This window comes from Xenopus laevis, chromosome 1L (genome assembly GCF_017654675.1).
Source record: "Xenopus laevis strain J_2021 chromosome 1L, Xenopus_laevis_v10.1, whole genome shotgun sequence".
Classification (NCBI taxonomy): Eukaryota; Metazoa; Chordata; class Amphibia; order Anura; family Pipidae; genus Xenopus; species Xenopus laevis.
In genome coordinates, this window is record NC_054371.1 from 169,041,123 (window position 1) to 169,061,205 (window position 20,083).

The 20,083-nt window shown below is 38.7% G+C and overlaps 1 protein-coding gene across 11 annotated transcripts in view; it reads right to left on the reverse strand.

Annotated features, from left to right (window-relative positions):
- The window catches only part of LOC108716118 (autism susceptibility gene 2 protein), a 312,040-nt gene that overhangs the window by 66,369 nt on the left and 225,588 nt on the right, over positions 1 to 20,083 (reverse strand). For all 11 annotated transcript variants that reach the window (XM_018262260.2, XM_018262255.2, XM_041567109.1 and 8 more), the window contains one exon: positions 14,048 to 14,077. In XM_018262260.2, the coding sequence (XP_018117749.1) occupies positions 14,048 to 14,077 (30 nt within the window). The remainder of the gene's footprint in view (positions 1 to 14,047; positions 14,078 to 20,083) is intronic.

The following is a 20,083-nucleotide window of genomic DNA, read 5'->3' on the forward strand; positions in this document are numbered from 1 at the left end:
CTACATTTCTTTCATTATTCATGCTTTCATCCTGCCTATTTCTTCTATATAGCATGGGCTAGGTGATATGAAGCAAGTGCATCTTATATTGCCTTAGATCAGTGATCCCCAACCAGTGGCTCATGAGCAACAAGTTGCTCACCAACCCCTTGGATGTTGCTCCCAGTTGCCTCAAAGCAGGTGCTTATTTTTAAATTACTGGCTTGGTGGCAAGTTTTGGTTGCATAAAACAAGACACAATTTCAACCAGAGCCTCCTGTAGGCTGCCAGTCCACATAGGGGGCTACAAAATGGCCAATCACAGCACTTTGTACCACTCAGGAACAATTTTCATGCTTGCATTGCTCCTTAACTCTTAACTCCTAACTCTGGGGGAAGGGAGGGGTGATATCACTGCAGTGCAGCAGTAAAGAGTGACTGAAGTTTACCAGAGGAGAAGTCACATGACCGGAGTCAGCTGGGAAACTGACAATATATATAGCCCGATGTCAGATTTCAAAAGGTTTTTAGTGCAGAAGTCTGCTGGAGCAGCACTATTAACTAATTGGATTTTTTCCCATGATAGTATCATGAACTAATGTATATGAACTAATGTTGTATAAGAACCAATATTATAGTATAGTAATTAGTATATGAACTTATTGTTGTTCTTCCCTTCAAAGCAGTTCAAAATGGTCTTCAATGACAAAATGCCTTTAACTACTTTGGGTAACAAAATGTAAGTTAAACTCTCTGTCTTCAGAAAAGATGCATTTCTTTTCTTTCATAAAGGCAAGTTACATAGATGATAAATACATGCAGCTATGATCTTCCCAACACAAATGTGCTCAGAGTAGGTTCTGCAACAGAAGTTTCGATGAACGTTTTCCTTTTGCTCAGGGCACTGGAGACACACACACTTCAACTGTAGCTTGTAAGCTTCATTAGACTGGCAGGATAACAGCTGCCATGTATGCCACCAGCTTATTGGTGCAGTAAGCTGAATCTTTAAGAGAGACATGATGGCTGCCAGCTGTTGAGGGCTGAGGGGCTATTACTTACCTACAGTCAACTAATTGAAGACAGCTGTGACACCTTAATGCCAATCCCTAGATCCCATGATGACTTCTTCAGTTTTGCTCTGTTCAAAGATGTTACCCTTGAGGAACATTTTCGTGTCACTATCTGCCTGTGATTTAATTGAATGCAGAAAACTGAATGGCCTTTGTATATGTCAAAAGTTCACTTGTAAAATTGCTTAAAGTCAGATGCTATATACAGCTGTATATTAATTCAGCTTCAATTTTGGCACATTAATATGTATAATTTAGTGTTGTAGGGTTAACTGGAGAGGTCCAATTAGACGAATGGGAAGTGTGGGCAAACAGACTTACATGTGTGTACCTATAATGTACCAAATGTATCAATTATTCTTTAGCTCTGCTGTGCCTCATATGTTGTATTGGATATGGATTATCAGTTTCCAACAATGGCAATATTGTTACTCATCATCGCCAATTAGTATTGTTTCCAGCTATATTTATGAATACACATTCTTCAGTGTTGTGGTATTTTGAAAATATCCTTTAATCCCCCTCAGCTTCATTTGCAACCACTGTTCCTTTTGTCCAATGCAGTTTGTCCATATTAAGCACAAGCTGTTATGAAATTTTAAGTTGTCCCTCTAAAGTGCCTCATTGACAATATCAGTTGCTTCATGTTGCTTGAAACCTCACACACGGGTGCCTGGTGATCAATCCTCTCACAATTTTGGCAAACACTGCTAGCTCGAAATTAATCTGACTTACTACAGACTACAGAATGACTAAAGGAGAAGCAGAGAGCTCCACGGGTGAATTTTTCAATCCTCAACAACTGTCACAATATCTGCCTCTGAAACTGAGAATACACTGAAAATATGGTCTATGTAACAAATTCAACAAAACCCGCTGATTCTCTACATGTATATCAAGTCAAAAGTGTAAGGGAAGAAAGGCAGTCTGCAGAACTGTCTAAATGAATCCACATTACATTGAGTGTAACAACACAAAAGATGTACAGTATGTCACTGAGTCTGGCTGGGAAACAACAACCACTACTGAAAGTGTATGTGAAAATCAATGGTCCTGGACACAACAGAAACAAAGGCTGAGCACCAAACTGACTGCATTAAATCAAAATGTCATTTGCTGTGGGAATACATCAGTGCTAAAGGCTGCAACAGGCTTGCTATAGCACAGAGAAATAAAGAGGAAACTCTGAACGTTCCCCATACTAAACAGTTGCATATCCCAAAGGAAGGGCTTACATTCGTGGTTCATCAGATACCCTGCCAGAAGGAAGTATAGAGATGTACAGAGCTATTTGCAAAGTATGAAATGCTGGCCTAAAGGAACAAATTAATAGTTTATATGGGGTGATTCTACACTGTGGGCATTGATTCCACTAGCAGATTATCAAGGTTGTTGAGGCCATTAGGACTGATGTATTCTCAATGAGACTGACTTTTTGTATTTTAATGCATACACCAGTGTGGTGCACTGTGGCCATTAGGACAATTGTTCCAGGGACTTACTCCCTTGATGTATACACTATACATAACCTTGAATTGATTTAGAATGTATTGTTGCTACCACATGTCCTTATATTTAATTTGTTTTGTTTTCTGGCAGCAACATTTATGGGTATTTAAATGTAAAGGTGGCCATACACATGCCATAAAAGCTGCCCTAATTGCCATTCCTGGATCAAGTCAGCAGCTTATTGGCCATGTATGTGGCTCTCCAAAGGGCCTGTCCTATTGTTATCTGGGTGAAAATAAGGCAGATATTGATTGGGTGGTTTATAAATCATCTTTTTGATGCAGTCCTCTCCCTGAAGGCCAGCCCTATATTGCTCACATATTGTGAAGAGGTTTTGCTCATTTGTACTGAATACTTGGAAACCTGAAAGACTGATAAAATCAAGGACCAAATTTACAAATGGTCTCTATTTCTGAACAAGTGTTAAGGGTGATGGCACACTAGGAGATTTGTCGCCAACGTTTAAATCTTTGCAATATCTGCCGAAAAAGCCCTATTAGCCTTACTGTAATAAAGGTCAAACTACTTGGAATTCTTTAGGATTCCTATTAGGAATTTTTGTAAATCTGCTTAAAGTCTTGGGTTAGGTCTTTGTATCATTCGCTGCCAGGCTGGACGTAGGCCCCGATGTCGTGATTTTAGACAATACAACATACCGGTAACACACAAGTTCCTGGAACTCATCAAAATTTTTGTATGCCTAGAAGGGAGTGTTATTTTTCTATTTCAACGGTAGTTCTGTGCAATTTATTAAAATTCACTGCTGAATGAAAAGGAGCTGGGTTGGAACGATTTGTGACAGCTGCCTGCTGAGGTTACCTCTCAGTGAAGTGTGGTGTGCAAAACAGCTTTTCCCACAGTTGCTGCAAAGGATCACAGAGTGGTTGCAAATGATCTAGATAGAGTTGGTACAATATATGACATAAAGCTTGATAATTATAACAATACATGAGCAAGCATAACACTATTCCGATGTGTCTCTTAAATGTAAGAAGACTGAGGACAAGTCGGATGGAGACGTAGGTGTCAAGATTCTAATTGGACTGAATGAAAAGTCGCAGGTAAAAACTACATTACGTCCGGCACGACTGTCAGATGTGGACGCAGAAAGCAGCGTCTTTATCCGACAGTCGGACTGTGTAGTTGTCACAAGCGTTTTGTCGCCAGGCATCGATCCAACAAAAAATCCTTAAGGTGGCCATACACTGAGAGATCCACTCATTTGGCGATGTCGCCAAACGAGCGGATCTCTCTCTATGTCCACCTTGAGGTGGGCAATATCGGGCTGATCCGATCGTGGGCCCTAGGGCCCAAAGATCGGATCCTAACGAACGTGAATGGGCGGTCGGATCGCGGGACCGCATCAACGAACAGATGCGGTCGCGATCTGACAGGATTTTTAGTCCCATCCCATCGAGATCTGGCTGACTTTTGGCCAGATCTCGAGCGGGGAAGCCCGTCGGGGGGCCCCATACACGGGCCGAGTCGGCAGCTTTTATCGGCCCGTGTATGGCCACCTTTATATAATATTATGTTGCAGGTTGTGTATTAAAAGGAACAACCTATACTAAAGTAAAATTTACAGGATATGCAAAGCCACTAGAGAGAAGTGATTTGTACAACAGTGTGAGTTGTGTATACTAAGACATGTTACATTGTATCCTTGTTCATCTTGTTAATTTAATACTCCTTATAGGTTTTATTTTTATTTCCATAATAACACCAACAGTTGGCTAATTCTTTTTTTCTTAAGAGGGAATGCAGACAAGTGCAGGTCTTTGTTGAACATGGTTTTCTCGAAAAGACACCAGCAGAAAATAGTCATTAAATTATTTCTCTGATTTCCTACAGCTCTGCAGGCACAATTAAAATCATTTTAAGCAGTGATGAGATCTGGAGATGCACAGAAGCATAAATTCGATGGCTAATCGCAGTAGCACTTAATTTCCACGGGCTGTTTCTAATTAGCATTAATGTTCCTCAATAAGCCTGTACTCTCTCTGAACTCATTGCTCTGGCACTGACATTACTGCTTTTGCATCCTGTATCCCAACCCACTGCCATCCGCCAGTCCAATTCTATATGAACCCATCTTGAATATGCTCTAAACTAAAGGTTAACAGCATGCCCTGTGCCAGCGTACTTACCAAGACCACAAGCAAAACCTGAACATCGAGCCTGCCCTTGAGTTACCCACCTTTCTCAGGGCCTGGAGCAGCTATAGTTGTGAATATACCTTGGACATATTAATAATTAAGATAAAACGGAAGCGAACGCTCAACTTCTCCCTATTCAGTATATGTTCTATCATCCACATTCTATCAGCAATGTAGGTGCTTACAGGAAACATATCCCAGGCACTGCTCTTCTTGCCTAAGCCCAGATACTTTTCATGTGAGCAGATCACAGTGGGTGCATAAAAACTTGCCATCCCCCATTGGTTCTATCGTTTGTTCTCCTTAAAAGTGGTTTGCTTGTTACTGTTTCAGAGTTAACTTTAACAGTACTTCCTGACACATTATTATTATTATTATTATTATTATTATTATTAAGTGCTAACAATATTCTGCAGTGCTGTATAATAGAGGGGTACATCAAACTTAGAAATTACATACAGAAACCTATACAAAAGTTGCTTCATTTTGCAATATCATAGATTATAACTGATTAAAATAAACTGATAATTTTCAGTATATGGTAATTACACATATCTCTCTCATTTGCTATTCTTTGCAGCAGTCAGCTCCCCTCCAGCCAAAACTCGAGTTCCCACTATGCCTTGCATGGAACTAACAGACCTTTAAAAAGGATAACCACAGACATGTGCAAAGAATTATGGGAAATGGAGTATTGGCTTGAGGAGAGTGGACTGCATTTTTTCAATGGTATAAAATATAATGGAAAATGATGTATTAAGAATTATATTTTCATTAAAATGTTATATTTTGGCTTACAACCCCTTTGCTGTGAACACTTGAGTGACTTGAGTCACCAACATAACTAAGATACTTGTTTCCCCTCCATTCTCATTATTCTTGATCTACTCTAACCCTCTCTCTTCTACTTTCTTTCTTTATCCAATACTCCTATCAATTGCATCCCAATCTACTTGTCTTTCTCTTTCTCTGCACTTTCCTTGACTTCTGAGAATATTTTCCTTGCAAATTGCTTTTAAATTAAAGAAGGTGATGAAAGCAATGTGCCATCTCAGCAATTTCCCAGGTGTGCCTAATCTAATTTCATTAAGAAGATCAGGACGAATGATTGCTACGGTCCAAACATTAAGTCTGTCCGTTTCTATACGAGAAACCATTAAGGCTGTCAGGGGGTCTGCGGGTGGGCTCTTTATTACCGCACATGAAGGTTGCGCTTTGCTTCTCCCGTCAGCTGTCGGGATCACTAAAGCGCATCGGGAAAGCTGCTGTCAATTGCTATAGCACAGAGATTCTAGTGAATCAACTAGCAGACTGTGGGAGTTAACCCATGAAGTGGCACATGAGTGATAACACACTGACACATAAGACTATACTAATACAGGAGTTTTATACTACAGAAAACATGAAAATAGTCTAACAAATGTTCTACCTTAATGACTATTGATCTTAGAAATTAAGCCGCATCACAAAATTGATATTTTTGGGTGTAATTGCAGCAATTGTGGCCAATTCAGTAGCACTTCCACTATACTTATGGAATATCAATATGGAAAAAAACCAAATCATTTAAGAGTCCTCCATACCCATCCCTTGAGCAATACCTTGAAGACGTGTCTACTGTCAGTTTCCTTTTGCCTAAGGTGGACATTCCTTTGTTAAGCTGAGCTGGAGGTGCCAACATTAGGGGCAGATTTATAAAAATGTGAAAGTAGAGTTCACCACAGAAAAACTCACAACTTTCTATTCATTCCTAAAGGATTTTTGAAGTGTTTTTATCAAATGGTGAACTTGAAGGGCAAGGGCACATGTGGCATATTAAATGCTTCTATCCATCTGCGGATTTTAATGAGGCTGAGAGAAGCAGATCTACTCCAATCACTTTCTGTAGCTGCACTGATAGGCACAGCTTTGCGGCTAAATGGTGCAGCATTTTCAGGCCAATCTCCACTCAGCAATCAGGCCGAAGCTGAATGCCACTGATTGGAGTAGATCCATGTCTCTCTGCCCTATTAAAATTAGCAGGCAGAGAGAAGCATTTAATGGGCCACATGTGCCCTAGCCTTTTCCCACATTGATTAGCACACTAAAAATCCGTTATGATTGAAAAGAAAGTGTGCAAGCTCTAATTTCACATTTTGATAAATCTGGCCCTTAGTCTCCAGTTACCCGAGTTGGGCAATCCACTGTTTTACTAGGAATGGTGGTGCTGCTGTTTACACTTGTACTATACCATGGTTAGCGTTAAGTTTTCTGAGATGCTTAACCTCTGTTTACACAGAGACGTGCTGATGTTCACATTTGTACTAATCCTTATCCAGAAACATCTTGAGTGCGAAAGTTTGTGTACTCCGAGATTGCTCTAACAAGGTTATTTTGAGTAGAAGAATCTCATATATTTACATCCATTGGTCACGTTATCTTTAACCTTTGTTCAGGAATTGTTAACCTATGGGTCATAATCTAAAAATGGGCTCTCAAGCTATTTATGGTAAATCTCCATGATCCCCTGTAATACAGTAACATTTCTATTTATAGACAATAATTATTAAAATGAGGAGCATGATGATTTTTAAACCTATTATTGGGTTACAAAGCCAACTCATGGACTTAATGTGGGATCTTTAAGAAAAGTTAAATAATCCCTGACATATATGGTTAATAGATCAGATAATTTTCCAGAAGTTCTCTAACAATCTTATCTACTGTTGCAAGTCAGCAGGTTTTTTACAGTTAAAAAATGTTACTACTGGCTCAGGCCAACAATCTGTGAGTGTCTTAATCCACATCTGTGGAGCTAAATATTCACAATGGAAGACATCAGTAACATTCCATCCATTAATCTATGAAGAGTTAAAAGATAGAATGCTGACTCTACCTGTGGAAATAAGTCATTCCTCTCCTACCACTGATGACTCTGTAGTGTCACTCTGCAGCAAGAGTGTTTTTCCAAGCTGCTCTCTCAACATTCTGATGCAGGTAAGAGACAATAAGTAGAAGTGTTGACAGTTTAAATTACTCTATTAGGTTCACTAAAGTATGTCATAAGCTCTCTCATTACATGTGTATAAACCAATTCTCTGCGGTGTTATTCTCGAGCTAAATGCTAGAAGTACATAAGTCTTGAATTAATGGATACTTTATCATCCTGAATATAAAGGGTAATTGACTATTAATCCTGCAGTTGCTGAACAATAAATATATATCTATCTATCTATCTATCTATCGTGGCAATGTTTATAAAACCAAAGGGTCAAAGAAGCAAAATTAAGGTTGAATTCATCCAATTGAACACTGAATATAAGCGATTCAGGTAAATGTCTTATGGTCAGTTTCTGCATGTATGTAGCAAATTGTAGCAAATTTAGAAAATATGGTTAGTAAAGCTTAAGATCCCACAACATCAGGCATCCACAACCTTTTTTACCTATAAGCAGAGCCGGGCCAGGCTGACTGGTCGTGGCGCCGAGTGGGCACTTGGACACGAGTAGATGCTCCTGCGCCTTGCGCGAATCAATGTGCATTGGGGGAACTATGTACTAGTACAGAGCAGAGAGGGGAGCGGACTAGGGGTAGCAGGCAGAGAAAACAAGTGCTTGGAGCCAGCTTTGCACCCTAGGCACGTGCATAATCTACCCCTAGTTCCGGCCCTGCCCATGAGCCACCTTGAAATGTAAAAAGAGTTGGGGAGCAACACAAGCATGAAAAAAGTGCCAAATAAGGGCTGTGGTTGGCTATTTGGTAGCCTCTATGTGGACTGGTTGCCTACAAGAGGGTCTGTTTGGCAGTATACATAGTTTGCATGCAACCAAAACTTGCCTCAAAGCCTGGAATTCAAAATTAAGGACCTGCTTTGAGGAGACTGAGTGCATCACGCAAGGGGTTGGTGAGCTACTGGTTGGGGATCACTGCACTAGATCTATCTAGCAGCGTCAAACTGGGAAAAATCCTGGACAACTGCCTGGGACTAGGGAGGGGGGATCAGTATGTGGCAGCTGCAGGTTTGTGGGAACCTCCGCAACTAGGGAGGTGGGACCTTGAGGTGGTGGCACCCCAAATCTGACACTGTACCGTAGTACTTAATATACTTTATTAAAGAGTCTCAGCCTCACCAATAATTGGCCCAATGGATTTCTAACATGTAAAAGGTACTATTTTAAAAATCATTGTTATATCATGTCCAGGAGCCATATGCTAGTTTTAATCAATATGCCAACTTTCCACAGCTACCTGACTTCATCATGTTGTACTGCATACATACCAATGACTTTTAAATTAGTAGTGTCTTGTATGTCTTGAGAAGTCCATGCCATACCATAATTTATTGAACGCAAGCATTTTTAGGGAACATGTTTTAATAACCCTATAAAGCCTTCCACACACGTTTAGACATATGTCTTTTGGCAAAGATGTTACCCTGCATCAGTGTGAAGCATTACCAGAGATTGGAAGAGGTTTGCACATGCAGCCAAGTAGAGCACACTAAATAGCTGCCATTTGGCAAAATCATGCGTCTCTTGAAGGCACTTTCAGTTGGTCTGAAAAAATGTAGGCCAACTGCAATTTGTCACAGTATATCACAGTGTACATTACACAAAAATAGTATTATATTGCATTACCCTCTGTTAATTGGGAAGGTCCTGTTTTTCCCACCAGTTACATTTCCATACACAAGGTTTAGCCAATGGTATTATATGCATCATCATTGCTCTTTCTAATAGCATGCAGTGCTGGAGTTCTACTGTGTTATTGGTTGAAAGACAGTTGGGGATCTAGTAAAGGGGTTGTTCACCTTTGAGTTAACTTTAAGTATGATGTAGAGAATGATATTCTGAGACAATTTGCAATTGGTTTTCAATTTGTGATTTTTGAGTTATTTCGCTTTTTATTCAGCAGTTCTGTAGTTTGCAATTTCAACACTCTAGTTGCCAGGGTCTTTACATTGATTTGAATAAGAGACTGGAATATGAATAAGAGGAGGCCTGTATAGAAAGATGACTGATAAAAAGTATTGATAACAAAAAATATGTAGCCTTATGAAGTATTTGTTTTTAAATGGGGTCAGTGATCCCCATTTAAAAGCTGGAAAAAGTCAGAAGAAAAAGGCAAATAATTGAAAAACTATACAAAATAAATAATTATTATTATTATTATTATTATTAACTTGTATTCATATAGTGCCAACATGATAATGATGACTAATTGAAAAGTTGCTTGGAATTGGCCATTCTTTACCATACTAAAAGTTAACTTGATGGTAAACCAGCCATTTAAGATATTTTCAAAAAAATTGAGGGCACACAATTTAAAGCATTTTGTTATCCGTAATAATTATAATTTAAGAGTGAACAACCCCTTACAATTTTCTTTTCTCCACTCACTATATGGGATGATCCCAAAATCTCGTGTAATAATAAGCTCTTCTTATAGCAAGTCCTCTGTCCCTTAATATGCTTGGTTAAATGACCCTGAATTCTCTATCTACACCTCCAATGTAATTGTCCATTGTAGTTTATGAAGGCAGCGTTTAATTGCCAAATCCAACTAGTAGCTAACAAAGGTCTACTAGTTGACAAAGGGTTTGCACTTTAGAACAAAAATGGAGGCGTAGGCACAGGCCTAGTAAGAAATGCCTTTACCTAGCAAAGAACCATAGAATAAGTGTGTTTTTCTAGCAGAAAGGTAAGGAAATAAAGTAATCACAGTATACAATTGCATTGCCTTCTGCTCTGTGCATGACACTAACCTACCAGTCACACAGAATGTAGTCTCCCCTGAAGGTAACCTCCGATCCACATTCTGAAAGCTAATCAATGTTGTTCAGATTTCAATTTCTCCACTACATGGTGAAGTCAAACCTAATCTAGCGGACGTCAGTCTCCAATGTAATGCAGCTGCCTGGGCCTGCTGCTGTAATTTAGACAATCATTAATAGCAGAGCTGTATTATAAAACTACATGCCACTTACAACTTCATCTCAACTCTGACAGCCAGATCTTTTAAACGGCCTACTGAGCAATTGCTTTTAGTCTATCGGATTGTGAAGAAAGGTTTTAACCCCTGAAGTATTAAAACTGCCTTTAAGGAGGCTGAGCTTTGGAATCTATTTCTAGAACAGAAAATGAAAGTAGATGGCTGCCAAATGTCACTCATTTCCAGGGGTAGTTACTGGCTTTAACGCTCTGCCTCTGGAAACAGATATATTTTTTATTGACATTTTCAAGGTTACAGTAGAACATTAGTGTCGCCTCAAAGAAGCATGTCGTAAAGTCCATATTGTAACAATTTTAACAAATCATACAGAAATAAAAAAATAAGTCATAAATGCAACACTTGTGTAACTCAGGGTAGTTATAATGTATTTATTTCAAGACCTGAATAGTCATCATTTATCTTGGTTATACTGAAAGTGCTGGTTGAGTAGTAATTGGAAAAGGAGACCGAAAGTTTTCCACACAAAAAAAGGAGAAGGGGATCCCCCTACAAAGTTATTTTGAAAGCAGTGTACAATGGGGGGTCTGGCTCTGTATTCGAGCCATGACTGCCAAGTTTTTAAAAATTTAGCGTGAGTATTAAGCAGGAAGCGGCTAAGTTGTTCATTCATCATAATCCAGTCAATCTTTTGCTTAAAAGCGAGGAAAGAGATGGATTTGGGTTTCCATGCTTTCACAGTTGTTTGTTTAGCCGCTATAAAAATAATAATAAGCAATATATGCTGGAATTTTGTAAAGCTTTCACATTTTTTATTCAATAAGGCAGAAAGTGGGTCTCATTTTGTGTTACTATGAAATATAAAATAAATAATGTTCTACACACTGGTCCAGAAGCAACCCACTATGGGTCATGTCGGCCAAAACATGGACCCGGCTTGGGCGCACCCCCTAAAACAGCTAGCATCTGCTGACACTAAACTTTTGGCAATTCTCTCTAGGGTTAAGTACCATGGGAACATAACTTAAGATGAGCTGGTCTTGGTTATGTCCCAACAAGTATTCCAGGTTTTCAGTTCAAGGGTGATCTTTAAGTCCCCTTCCCAGCCACGGACATAAGAGTGTTCTCTTGGGTGCGATATTTTGTTAAGAGTAAGGTATAGTATGGCTATCATTATGCGTTTGCGATGGGTGAACACACCAACTTTCCAAAAAAGTTAAATCACCTTCCCAGTAATTCTTCAAGGATCTTGTGTAGTGTATTAAATGGGAGGCCCTTAATATTTCTGACAGGGGAAGCTCATATTGTTCCTGCAATTGTGACATTTTCAAGGTTTTCAAGGTTCTAATTACACCTTTGGACTGCCACCATTGAAAAGCTACTGGGTTTTGCCATGGTTCAAACTCAGGGTTTTGGAATAATGGAGCCACTGGAGTCCATGGGGACATAAGTCCCGTTGTTCATCTTATTCAATCCCAGATTTTTAAAGTGGTGTCTATACATGGGCTATAAGTCCCTCTTTTGAAAGTAGTCCATAAGAGTGCTTCTGCACTAAATGGGTTACTAAGGTAATTTTCTAGTGTTGTCAATTGGGGACCTTCGTGCCCAATATGTAAGGCAAGTAGCGCAGCCAGTTGGGCTGCATAGTAATAATGGATTAGGTAAGGGAAGCCTGGACCTCCTTGACTTGGGTTGTAAAAGTTTTCCTACTGATCCAAGGGGGTTTATTTGCCCAAATATAAAGGCTATCATCGAATGAAAATATCTAAGGTATGGCATTATGATTTGTACCAGTTGGGTACGAAAGTAGTACAAAAAAGAGTTGACTTGGTCTATCCATGAAACATGGTTTCTGCTCCATTCTTTCATCATTTTGTACATGACCAACTGCACCAAAGACTTCCTCCACTATTCATAGGGCAAAAAAAGGATTCAGTTTGTGCTAACCTCTAATTGCTGAAAAGGAGAACTTAAACACAGCAGCATTATTATAACCAAAACCATCATGTACAGGGTAGATTGGATTCTTCATACTCTCTTCTAGTGCAGTTCTTGTATGGCACAAACCGCCAGCAAAAAAGTCCACAGATAATACTTACCCACTGCATCCTTTGCTAATTGCTCAAACAATTCCATACTTGCCATAAATTGGCTAATATAACCTGCTCACTTGGCCCCTCCAGGTCAAAAAAGTAGGGGCTGCGTGAAGTATGGAGTTATTGAGTAGCATGTCTGGTCACTTGACCTTGGGTGCCTAGGTCTCTGGCAGACATCACCAACCAGAACCAAACAGAGTTGAGGTCAGGACCAGATTCTGGTCAGCCATGCACAAGGTTTCAGGGTCTGCAGCACACAACTTACTAATTTGCTGGTTTCAAATTTGTTGCAGGAGATACACATAACAGCACATCTTCAAGTAACACACATGAATAGGTTAAATTGGTTTTAGTATTCTTCAGGTTTTTTTTTATATTCTTCAGTTTTTAAAAAAACAATGTATAAGAGAATCCTGTTTTACTTACTTAAAGGGGAACGCCACACAAACAAACTTTTTGAAAAGTAAACATAATTTCAAGCAACTTTGCAATATACATAATTTAAAAAATATGCAGACTTTTCATAATTTTTAATGGTTTCTGACAGTTCTATAAGCCTAGCCTCCTGCTCTCCTGCTGATCTCTCTGACAACTTTGCTGAGCTGGCTGACTACTGTTACTTTGTATCAACAGCCAGCTGTCCTCAGCCTGCATCCTCCAAACCCCACAATTCCCTGCACACATGATTTCAATAAGGAAAGGAACATCACAGTGCAATGCATTGTGGGTTACGTAGTTCCTGCATGCTGTTTGTAAGCTGTGGAGAAGTTGTTACAATTTGTAACATCAGTGTTTAGTCCCTCCTTCCCTGCCAGGATTTCATATGATGCAGAAAGAGAAAAACTGTTCAGCTGGATTTCAGCATAGAAAATGGCATTTATTCATAATTTTTGAAGAAACAGGTAACTGTGATGGATATATCAGGGGTTGTTGTGTTATGTGGGCCTCTTTATCATATTTTGGTTTGGAAGCTGGAGTTCCCCTTTAACTTTATTGAAAGTGTATTTTCTGGCACTTTCATTGTCTATGAGCAGAAGAAGCAAAGTCAAAGGGCAATGAAACACGTGGTGTTTTCTCTCCTGTGTTTTGTCACAGACTTCTTATGCCACATGGGATTACCACATTGGATATTTGCTACATGGGCAATTGCCCTAAAAGTTAAAGCTTTTTCTTTGAAATGGTATTTTTGACTGTTGCTGTTTATACTTAATTATTTAACAATTAATTCAAGGTGTATTTTAATACAGCATGAAAATGCTGCTCAGTCTTTATACTATATAGTGAGCAAAAAAAGAAGTGTGCTTACCTTATCATCAATATCACTTTCACTGTCACACTGCAAAAAAAAACAAAAAACATAAATACAGGTGTTAGGAAAAAACCTAAATACAGTACAGAGAAAATCCTAAACAACCTAAATACAGTACAGAAATATGTCTGTTCACTGTTGCAACACTATATATTATGAAATGATGTTGAAAAAAAATCCTTTGTACACCCTGGATATTGTCAATACATAAGCTCAGAAATTAAGGGTGAAGAGATAATTTTAAGGATATACTTGCTGAGGCAGGTGCATTTCAGCGATGAGATGAGATTTTGCTTTATCTATTTTTTAACCGCTTTCCACAACAAAGATAATGTACCCTTTAGAGTGAATCTGAATGGTGGAGCTGCATGTTCCCTATATCACGCTGGGATTTGAGGATAGTTAAATATTCCAATGGCTGGAATACTAGTGTAAACAATACTCCAGCATATTGCAGTATTGCACCTTCCCCTAGCCTAGCATGGCATGTAGGGGATAAGGTCAGCCAGCAGTATACAAATGGGATGGAATTACCTGCTGACTAACACTCTCAGCAGCTTATCAGTCTGTGTGTGGGGCCAAAATAACAGTTTCCCTATATTTGGATAGGGCTTGGAAAGCCCTGTTTTTTTTTATAAATGCTCCAGATATATTTAACATATTTCAAATAACAAAAATAAAGACCAATTGCATTAACCCTCACTGAAGCTGGAATATTATGTATGCATGACAGTTTTCATTAAGAAGCTCAGTAAGTTTCTCATAGTTTTTCTCTATGTGCTGCCTTCATAATGAACCATAAAATAACAGTATACCTTCTTTTCAACCTGAGTTCAATGAACAGGGCTTGGGCTGAACATACTGTTTGTCCACTGATTTAATTACTAACAAATATATGTTTTTTGCTTTTATTTGAGCTAAACAGGACAAAGAGAGTGCCTCAATCTACTCCATGTTTGGTCCTTGTGTGGTAAATCCCCCCTGCAGAAAGGATGCGTGAACTATTGATTTTTCATGATTAAAATGATAGGCAAAAAGTATGTTCAGTCCAAGCCCTATTGATTCATCTTGAAGAGGTGGCACACTGCCCCTTTAATTATTAGCATAAATATTTAATAGCAAAAACACCTTGAACATCTTATTAAAAATTGCCAACTCTGAAAATAATTCTGCATACAAATATAAAGATACAGCTGCATCATTTGGGGAGATTTGCCACTGCACACCACCTTGTTTTGTGTTTAAAGAAAAGGACCTTTGCATTAGAATGATTACTTATTATGTATATATCTGCCTAACCACAGAATGGAAATATATGAATATATATAGATTGCAACCTAATAACCACTTATTATAACAAATTCTACATTACAAAAAAAAATTAATACACACATATACACATGAAAGCACAATATTAATCATAAATTATTTGGTAAAGTAACTTTATGTAAAACAAGTGTGTGGTGGCCAATTTCTATCTTTCTATGCTTGCTAAAGGAGAGAAAACAAAATAGAAGAAGTGAAACTGTGCCTGAACACAGAGAAGCTGTTGTACTTGGTAGGACTTACTGCCACCACTACACACACCACAAACCAGAAGTTTCAGTATAATGAAAACCATTGCTGAACACCCTCACCCTGCAGCAATTACTTCTTGACTATGTGTGCAAAATTATTATTTTGTGAACACATAGTTTTTAAAAACTGTGTGCTCAGGTCAGAATTAATGCAAAATTTGGTGTTTTCACGCAAAATGTATTGTGCGCACCACCATTTGTTGTGTGTGCTGGCCTCAAAATTTTTGTGTGCATGCATACCTTAGACTTAGCATTGCTTGTGGCCCAAACAATGATTTGAATATATTAATTATCTATACTATATTCATGCAACCTATCCAACGTATTACACAGGACTGTGCTACCAGTCAACAGGTACAGAAGTCATGTGAAATCTAAGTTGCCGTCCTCCAAACATGCCATGTGGCACCTTGCTAATACTCCAGATTCAGCAGTCATTCTCGCTGGTTCACATCCAGTGAATGCAATAAATTGTGACTGCACATGCAGCAGTCATTCTGATTCAACTGTGATATATGTGCATATGCCAATGCTTTCACAGAGAGACTGTTTGTAGAGGACACAGCAGATTTGCCAGGCACAGTAAGGGGCAGATTTGTTAAGGGTTGAAGTGAAAATTCTAATTTTCAAATTATTTTTTTGAGTCAAAACTCTCAAATTCCAATTGTGAATTATCTTAACTCAATTTGAGTTTTAATTTGAATTTCAAGATTTATCATACTCTGTGCCTTTAAGAACTTGAATTCGACTTTTCGCCTCCTTAAACCTGCCGAATTGCTGTACAAATCAATGGAAGATGTTTGCAGCCTTCCTGACATTCGAGTTTTTTCCACTGAAATAAAAGTCGAAACTCGCATGAATTCGAAATTCGACCCTTGATAAATATGCCTGTAATAGTAATAGGTTTACATACTTATTTCCTACAATTTAGTAAACCAACGCTTGGACACAAATGCTATCTTATGAAGAAGTAAGCTAGAGGATAGCTATATATAGCATAGAAGCTAGTGTAGGAATGTCAAGACATAAGTGGAATTTTTGTAAAGTTGTATGCTAAAGGATGGTTATACCCTACAATAAGCTTTTTATTTTCCACTGATACAATATTACTATTGCATTTTTAATAATGAACAAGGTACTACCTACATGGGTTCCTTCAGGGCAACGGCATACCAAGTAATTTGAAAATGTTAGTATTCTCAGGGAAATCTTAGTGAATAAAACTGCTGGAGAAGCTTGCAGTTATTGGATTGTATAATTTATAGAATTATAATGCAAAAACACAAAAGAAGAAACTCTATAGTGAGAAATTCTATTATAATTTTGGCTTCTGTGTGCCATAGACAGCACAATACCCAAACACAACAATGGGAGGTGCTTATGAGAAGCTCCGAGCATTTTGCATTCAGGAATTTCCCACGAGAAGATACTAGCAAGCCAAACACATGCTATGTCCTTAACTGAAGATCTTCCATCCTGGAAAAGTCAATAAACCAACAGATCAGTAAGTATTTGCCAAGAAATATCTACTGCAGGACAATATTCGTATGATCTTTAGGGGTTGGGCTTCTAGCTTAAAGTCTGTACATTATTAGAAAAATAAATATTACTATTCTGAAAAACAATTAAAAATGAAAAAGCACTATTCTCTAATTCTCTTTGCTACAATGTTATTGGTCTATATGTTTAGTACAGTCGATGACAAGTTAGCATTACTACTGTAGGGCACTATCTGTAAGAAGTCTGTATATTCTCACTGTGGGTTTCCCCTGGGGACTCTGCTTTATTCCCACACTCCAAACATACAAAAGGTTAACATGCTCCTGGTGATTATTTACAACAGTGATAAAAATGATAGAGACATAGACTGTAAGCTCCACTGAGTCAGGGAATGATGTATAAGCTCTGCAAAGCACTGTAAACTATGACTGTGCTCCATAAATAATGGATAATCATAACAATAAAAGGTTATAATTGGTTTCTTTATATCTGGCTATGAGGGACTCTTGCAAAACTGGATTATGAAATGGTGGGTGAAGAGAAAAAACACAAATGGGAAGCTTCTCACACTTCACCACAGGGGAAGAAAAGAGGCAAAAGAGAACAGTATGTAAGTCACAAGGAGTTTGCACACAAGCTTTGCCCAAAAGAATGTTAACAACTGCGAAAAAGACTTGCACAAAAGGAGATGAAAATAGTCCTCCAGCTCTGCCTCCCACGCTGCTGTTGTCATCAGGACAAAAGCCCTTGTCAAAATATCGAGGTAAAGAAATGTGTAGAAAAGCAACTGATGACAGCTCTGGGAGCTCTCTGTGAAAGACAAGAGCCTCAATTACCTGCAGTTTCTAAAGGGCCCTGTTAACACTCCCAGAGGAGAAGCTAAACAGTAAACAGCCCAGTGGGCCTCCTTCAGTAAAGCTTGTAAAAGGATTACTTGCTTAGTTGTGCCAATTGCCTTTTAATTCCACCAAGAATGTTTGGAAAGCAAAGCCTAATTGCCCACACATTTTGGAAACTGAACCCTCCCTTGACAGGTTCAAGTTGGGATGATTCATGCTTAGAACGTGACAGAGGCAAATGCAGATATAAATGTGTCACAAATTCATTTGCAAGAGCTGGCAAGAAACCATCTTCTCTACAATTTACAAAAAAAAATGCCACTTTTTATTTCCTAATTAAAATGTTCAATCCAGTGTTCCACCCAAAAGGTTGTGTATAGTTTTTTCCACTTTTCCGAACGCATTTCAACCTGATCGGTTGTTATGTTATTATTTGGGAGCCCATTTCAGTATTCCATAAACCAACAGTTCAAGAGAAAATATACCCCCTTATTGACATGTGCTCATTCAGTTGGGCTTATATATGTTTAACTGTTTAACAGACACAATTTCTTCCATTGTGATAGATTCTGGGATTTGAAGTCCCCCTTCTTCCCAGAGAATCTGTGCACCACCCACTATAGAAAGCAGAGACACTTCAAGTGCCAACTGAGTGGGCTCATGTCTTAAAAATGAGTATATTTTCCCTTTCACTTTGACTGAGACCTTAGCTCTAGCTTTTAATTTTTGATGGTTTGTATGTTTAGATATAGACCTTTGCTTGTGTCTAGGCGTTGTCGTTCTGCTTTCAGTCATGACCAATGATGTAGAGAGGCAGTTGGTATATAAATTTTTACACAGCACTACACAGAAGCTGGGCACTTGGGCTACTCTATGTTGTTTCACCACAGACAGTCAAAGCCTCTGCAATTGCTGGTGGCCATTTTGTTATTTACTAAAGAATATTGTGATTTGTACCATGGTGTAACAGTCATTTGCATTCTTCTTTTTCTTTCAGATGGCATGGAAATTAACACTCATACACTTCTAAATAAATGGAATCTGTACTATTTGGTTGATAAATGAAACTGAACAGTATTACAGAACCAAGGACACACCCTGTACAGAGCACAAAGTTATACAGCCACCAAACATTTAACCTACAAAATAGAAAAGATTGCCATGCTTGACTCAAATCACCTTGGGGCAAATTCACTAACCTCCAGAAATTCGCCAGCGACGGCTTTGCTCACATCGCCACACTTCGCCAGATGAAAATTCGCCAGGACAACGCTAATTCACTAAAATGCAAAGTTGCGTCCAGCGAAGTTTCACTAGCGTTAATGGTAATTCGGTATGCAGAGCGAAGTTGCGCTAGCGTTGGCAAATTTGCATACAGCGGGAAGTTAAATTTCAATGGATGTATATGTTGCGTATAAATTACACTACACAAGCCCAGGGAACCTTAATAAAAGAAAATAGATTTGTTATAATGCCCTACACATGAGCCCAGTGTATAGTTTATGTGCCATATGTAAGGAAATGTAGGGGGGAAGCCGGTTACCCTAAAAAAAAAATTACGATCTTTTGCAGCCTATCACCCTGAAAAACTGAAAAGCTGCCACAGTTTTTTGGGACAGAAAAATGTTCAATTTTTTTGAGGAACTCCTATCTACTCTATTGCACTTCACCTGGTCTGAGTGGTGAAGGCAAGTCTGGCACAAGAGGTAACGTTCATTGAAATCCGCATCTAAGTGAATTTGCGTGGTTATGTCCATTCGCCAGAGCGAAAATTCGCCTGACGTTAGAGTAGGAAGTAGCACAACAGTCTCCTTCCCTAGCGAATTTATGCCAGCACCCGTTAGTAAATCGGCAAAGTCCCGAAATGACGTCACGCTAGCGAATTTTCACCTGCGTTAGTCACTTCACCCTTTAGTAAATTTGCCCCCTTTTGTGCTCATTGCTAGAAAGGACAAGCCCACATGACATTATTATTATTATTATTATTAATAACATTTATTTATAGAGCGCAACATATTATAGCTCTGATTCTCTGCCAGTGTACACTGTTCTTACAATCTGCCATAGCAGATACAGTATATACCAAAGCAAAACATATTTTGCTCATATGTTAGTTC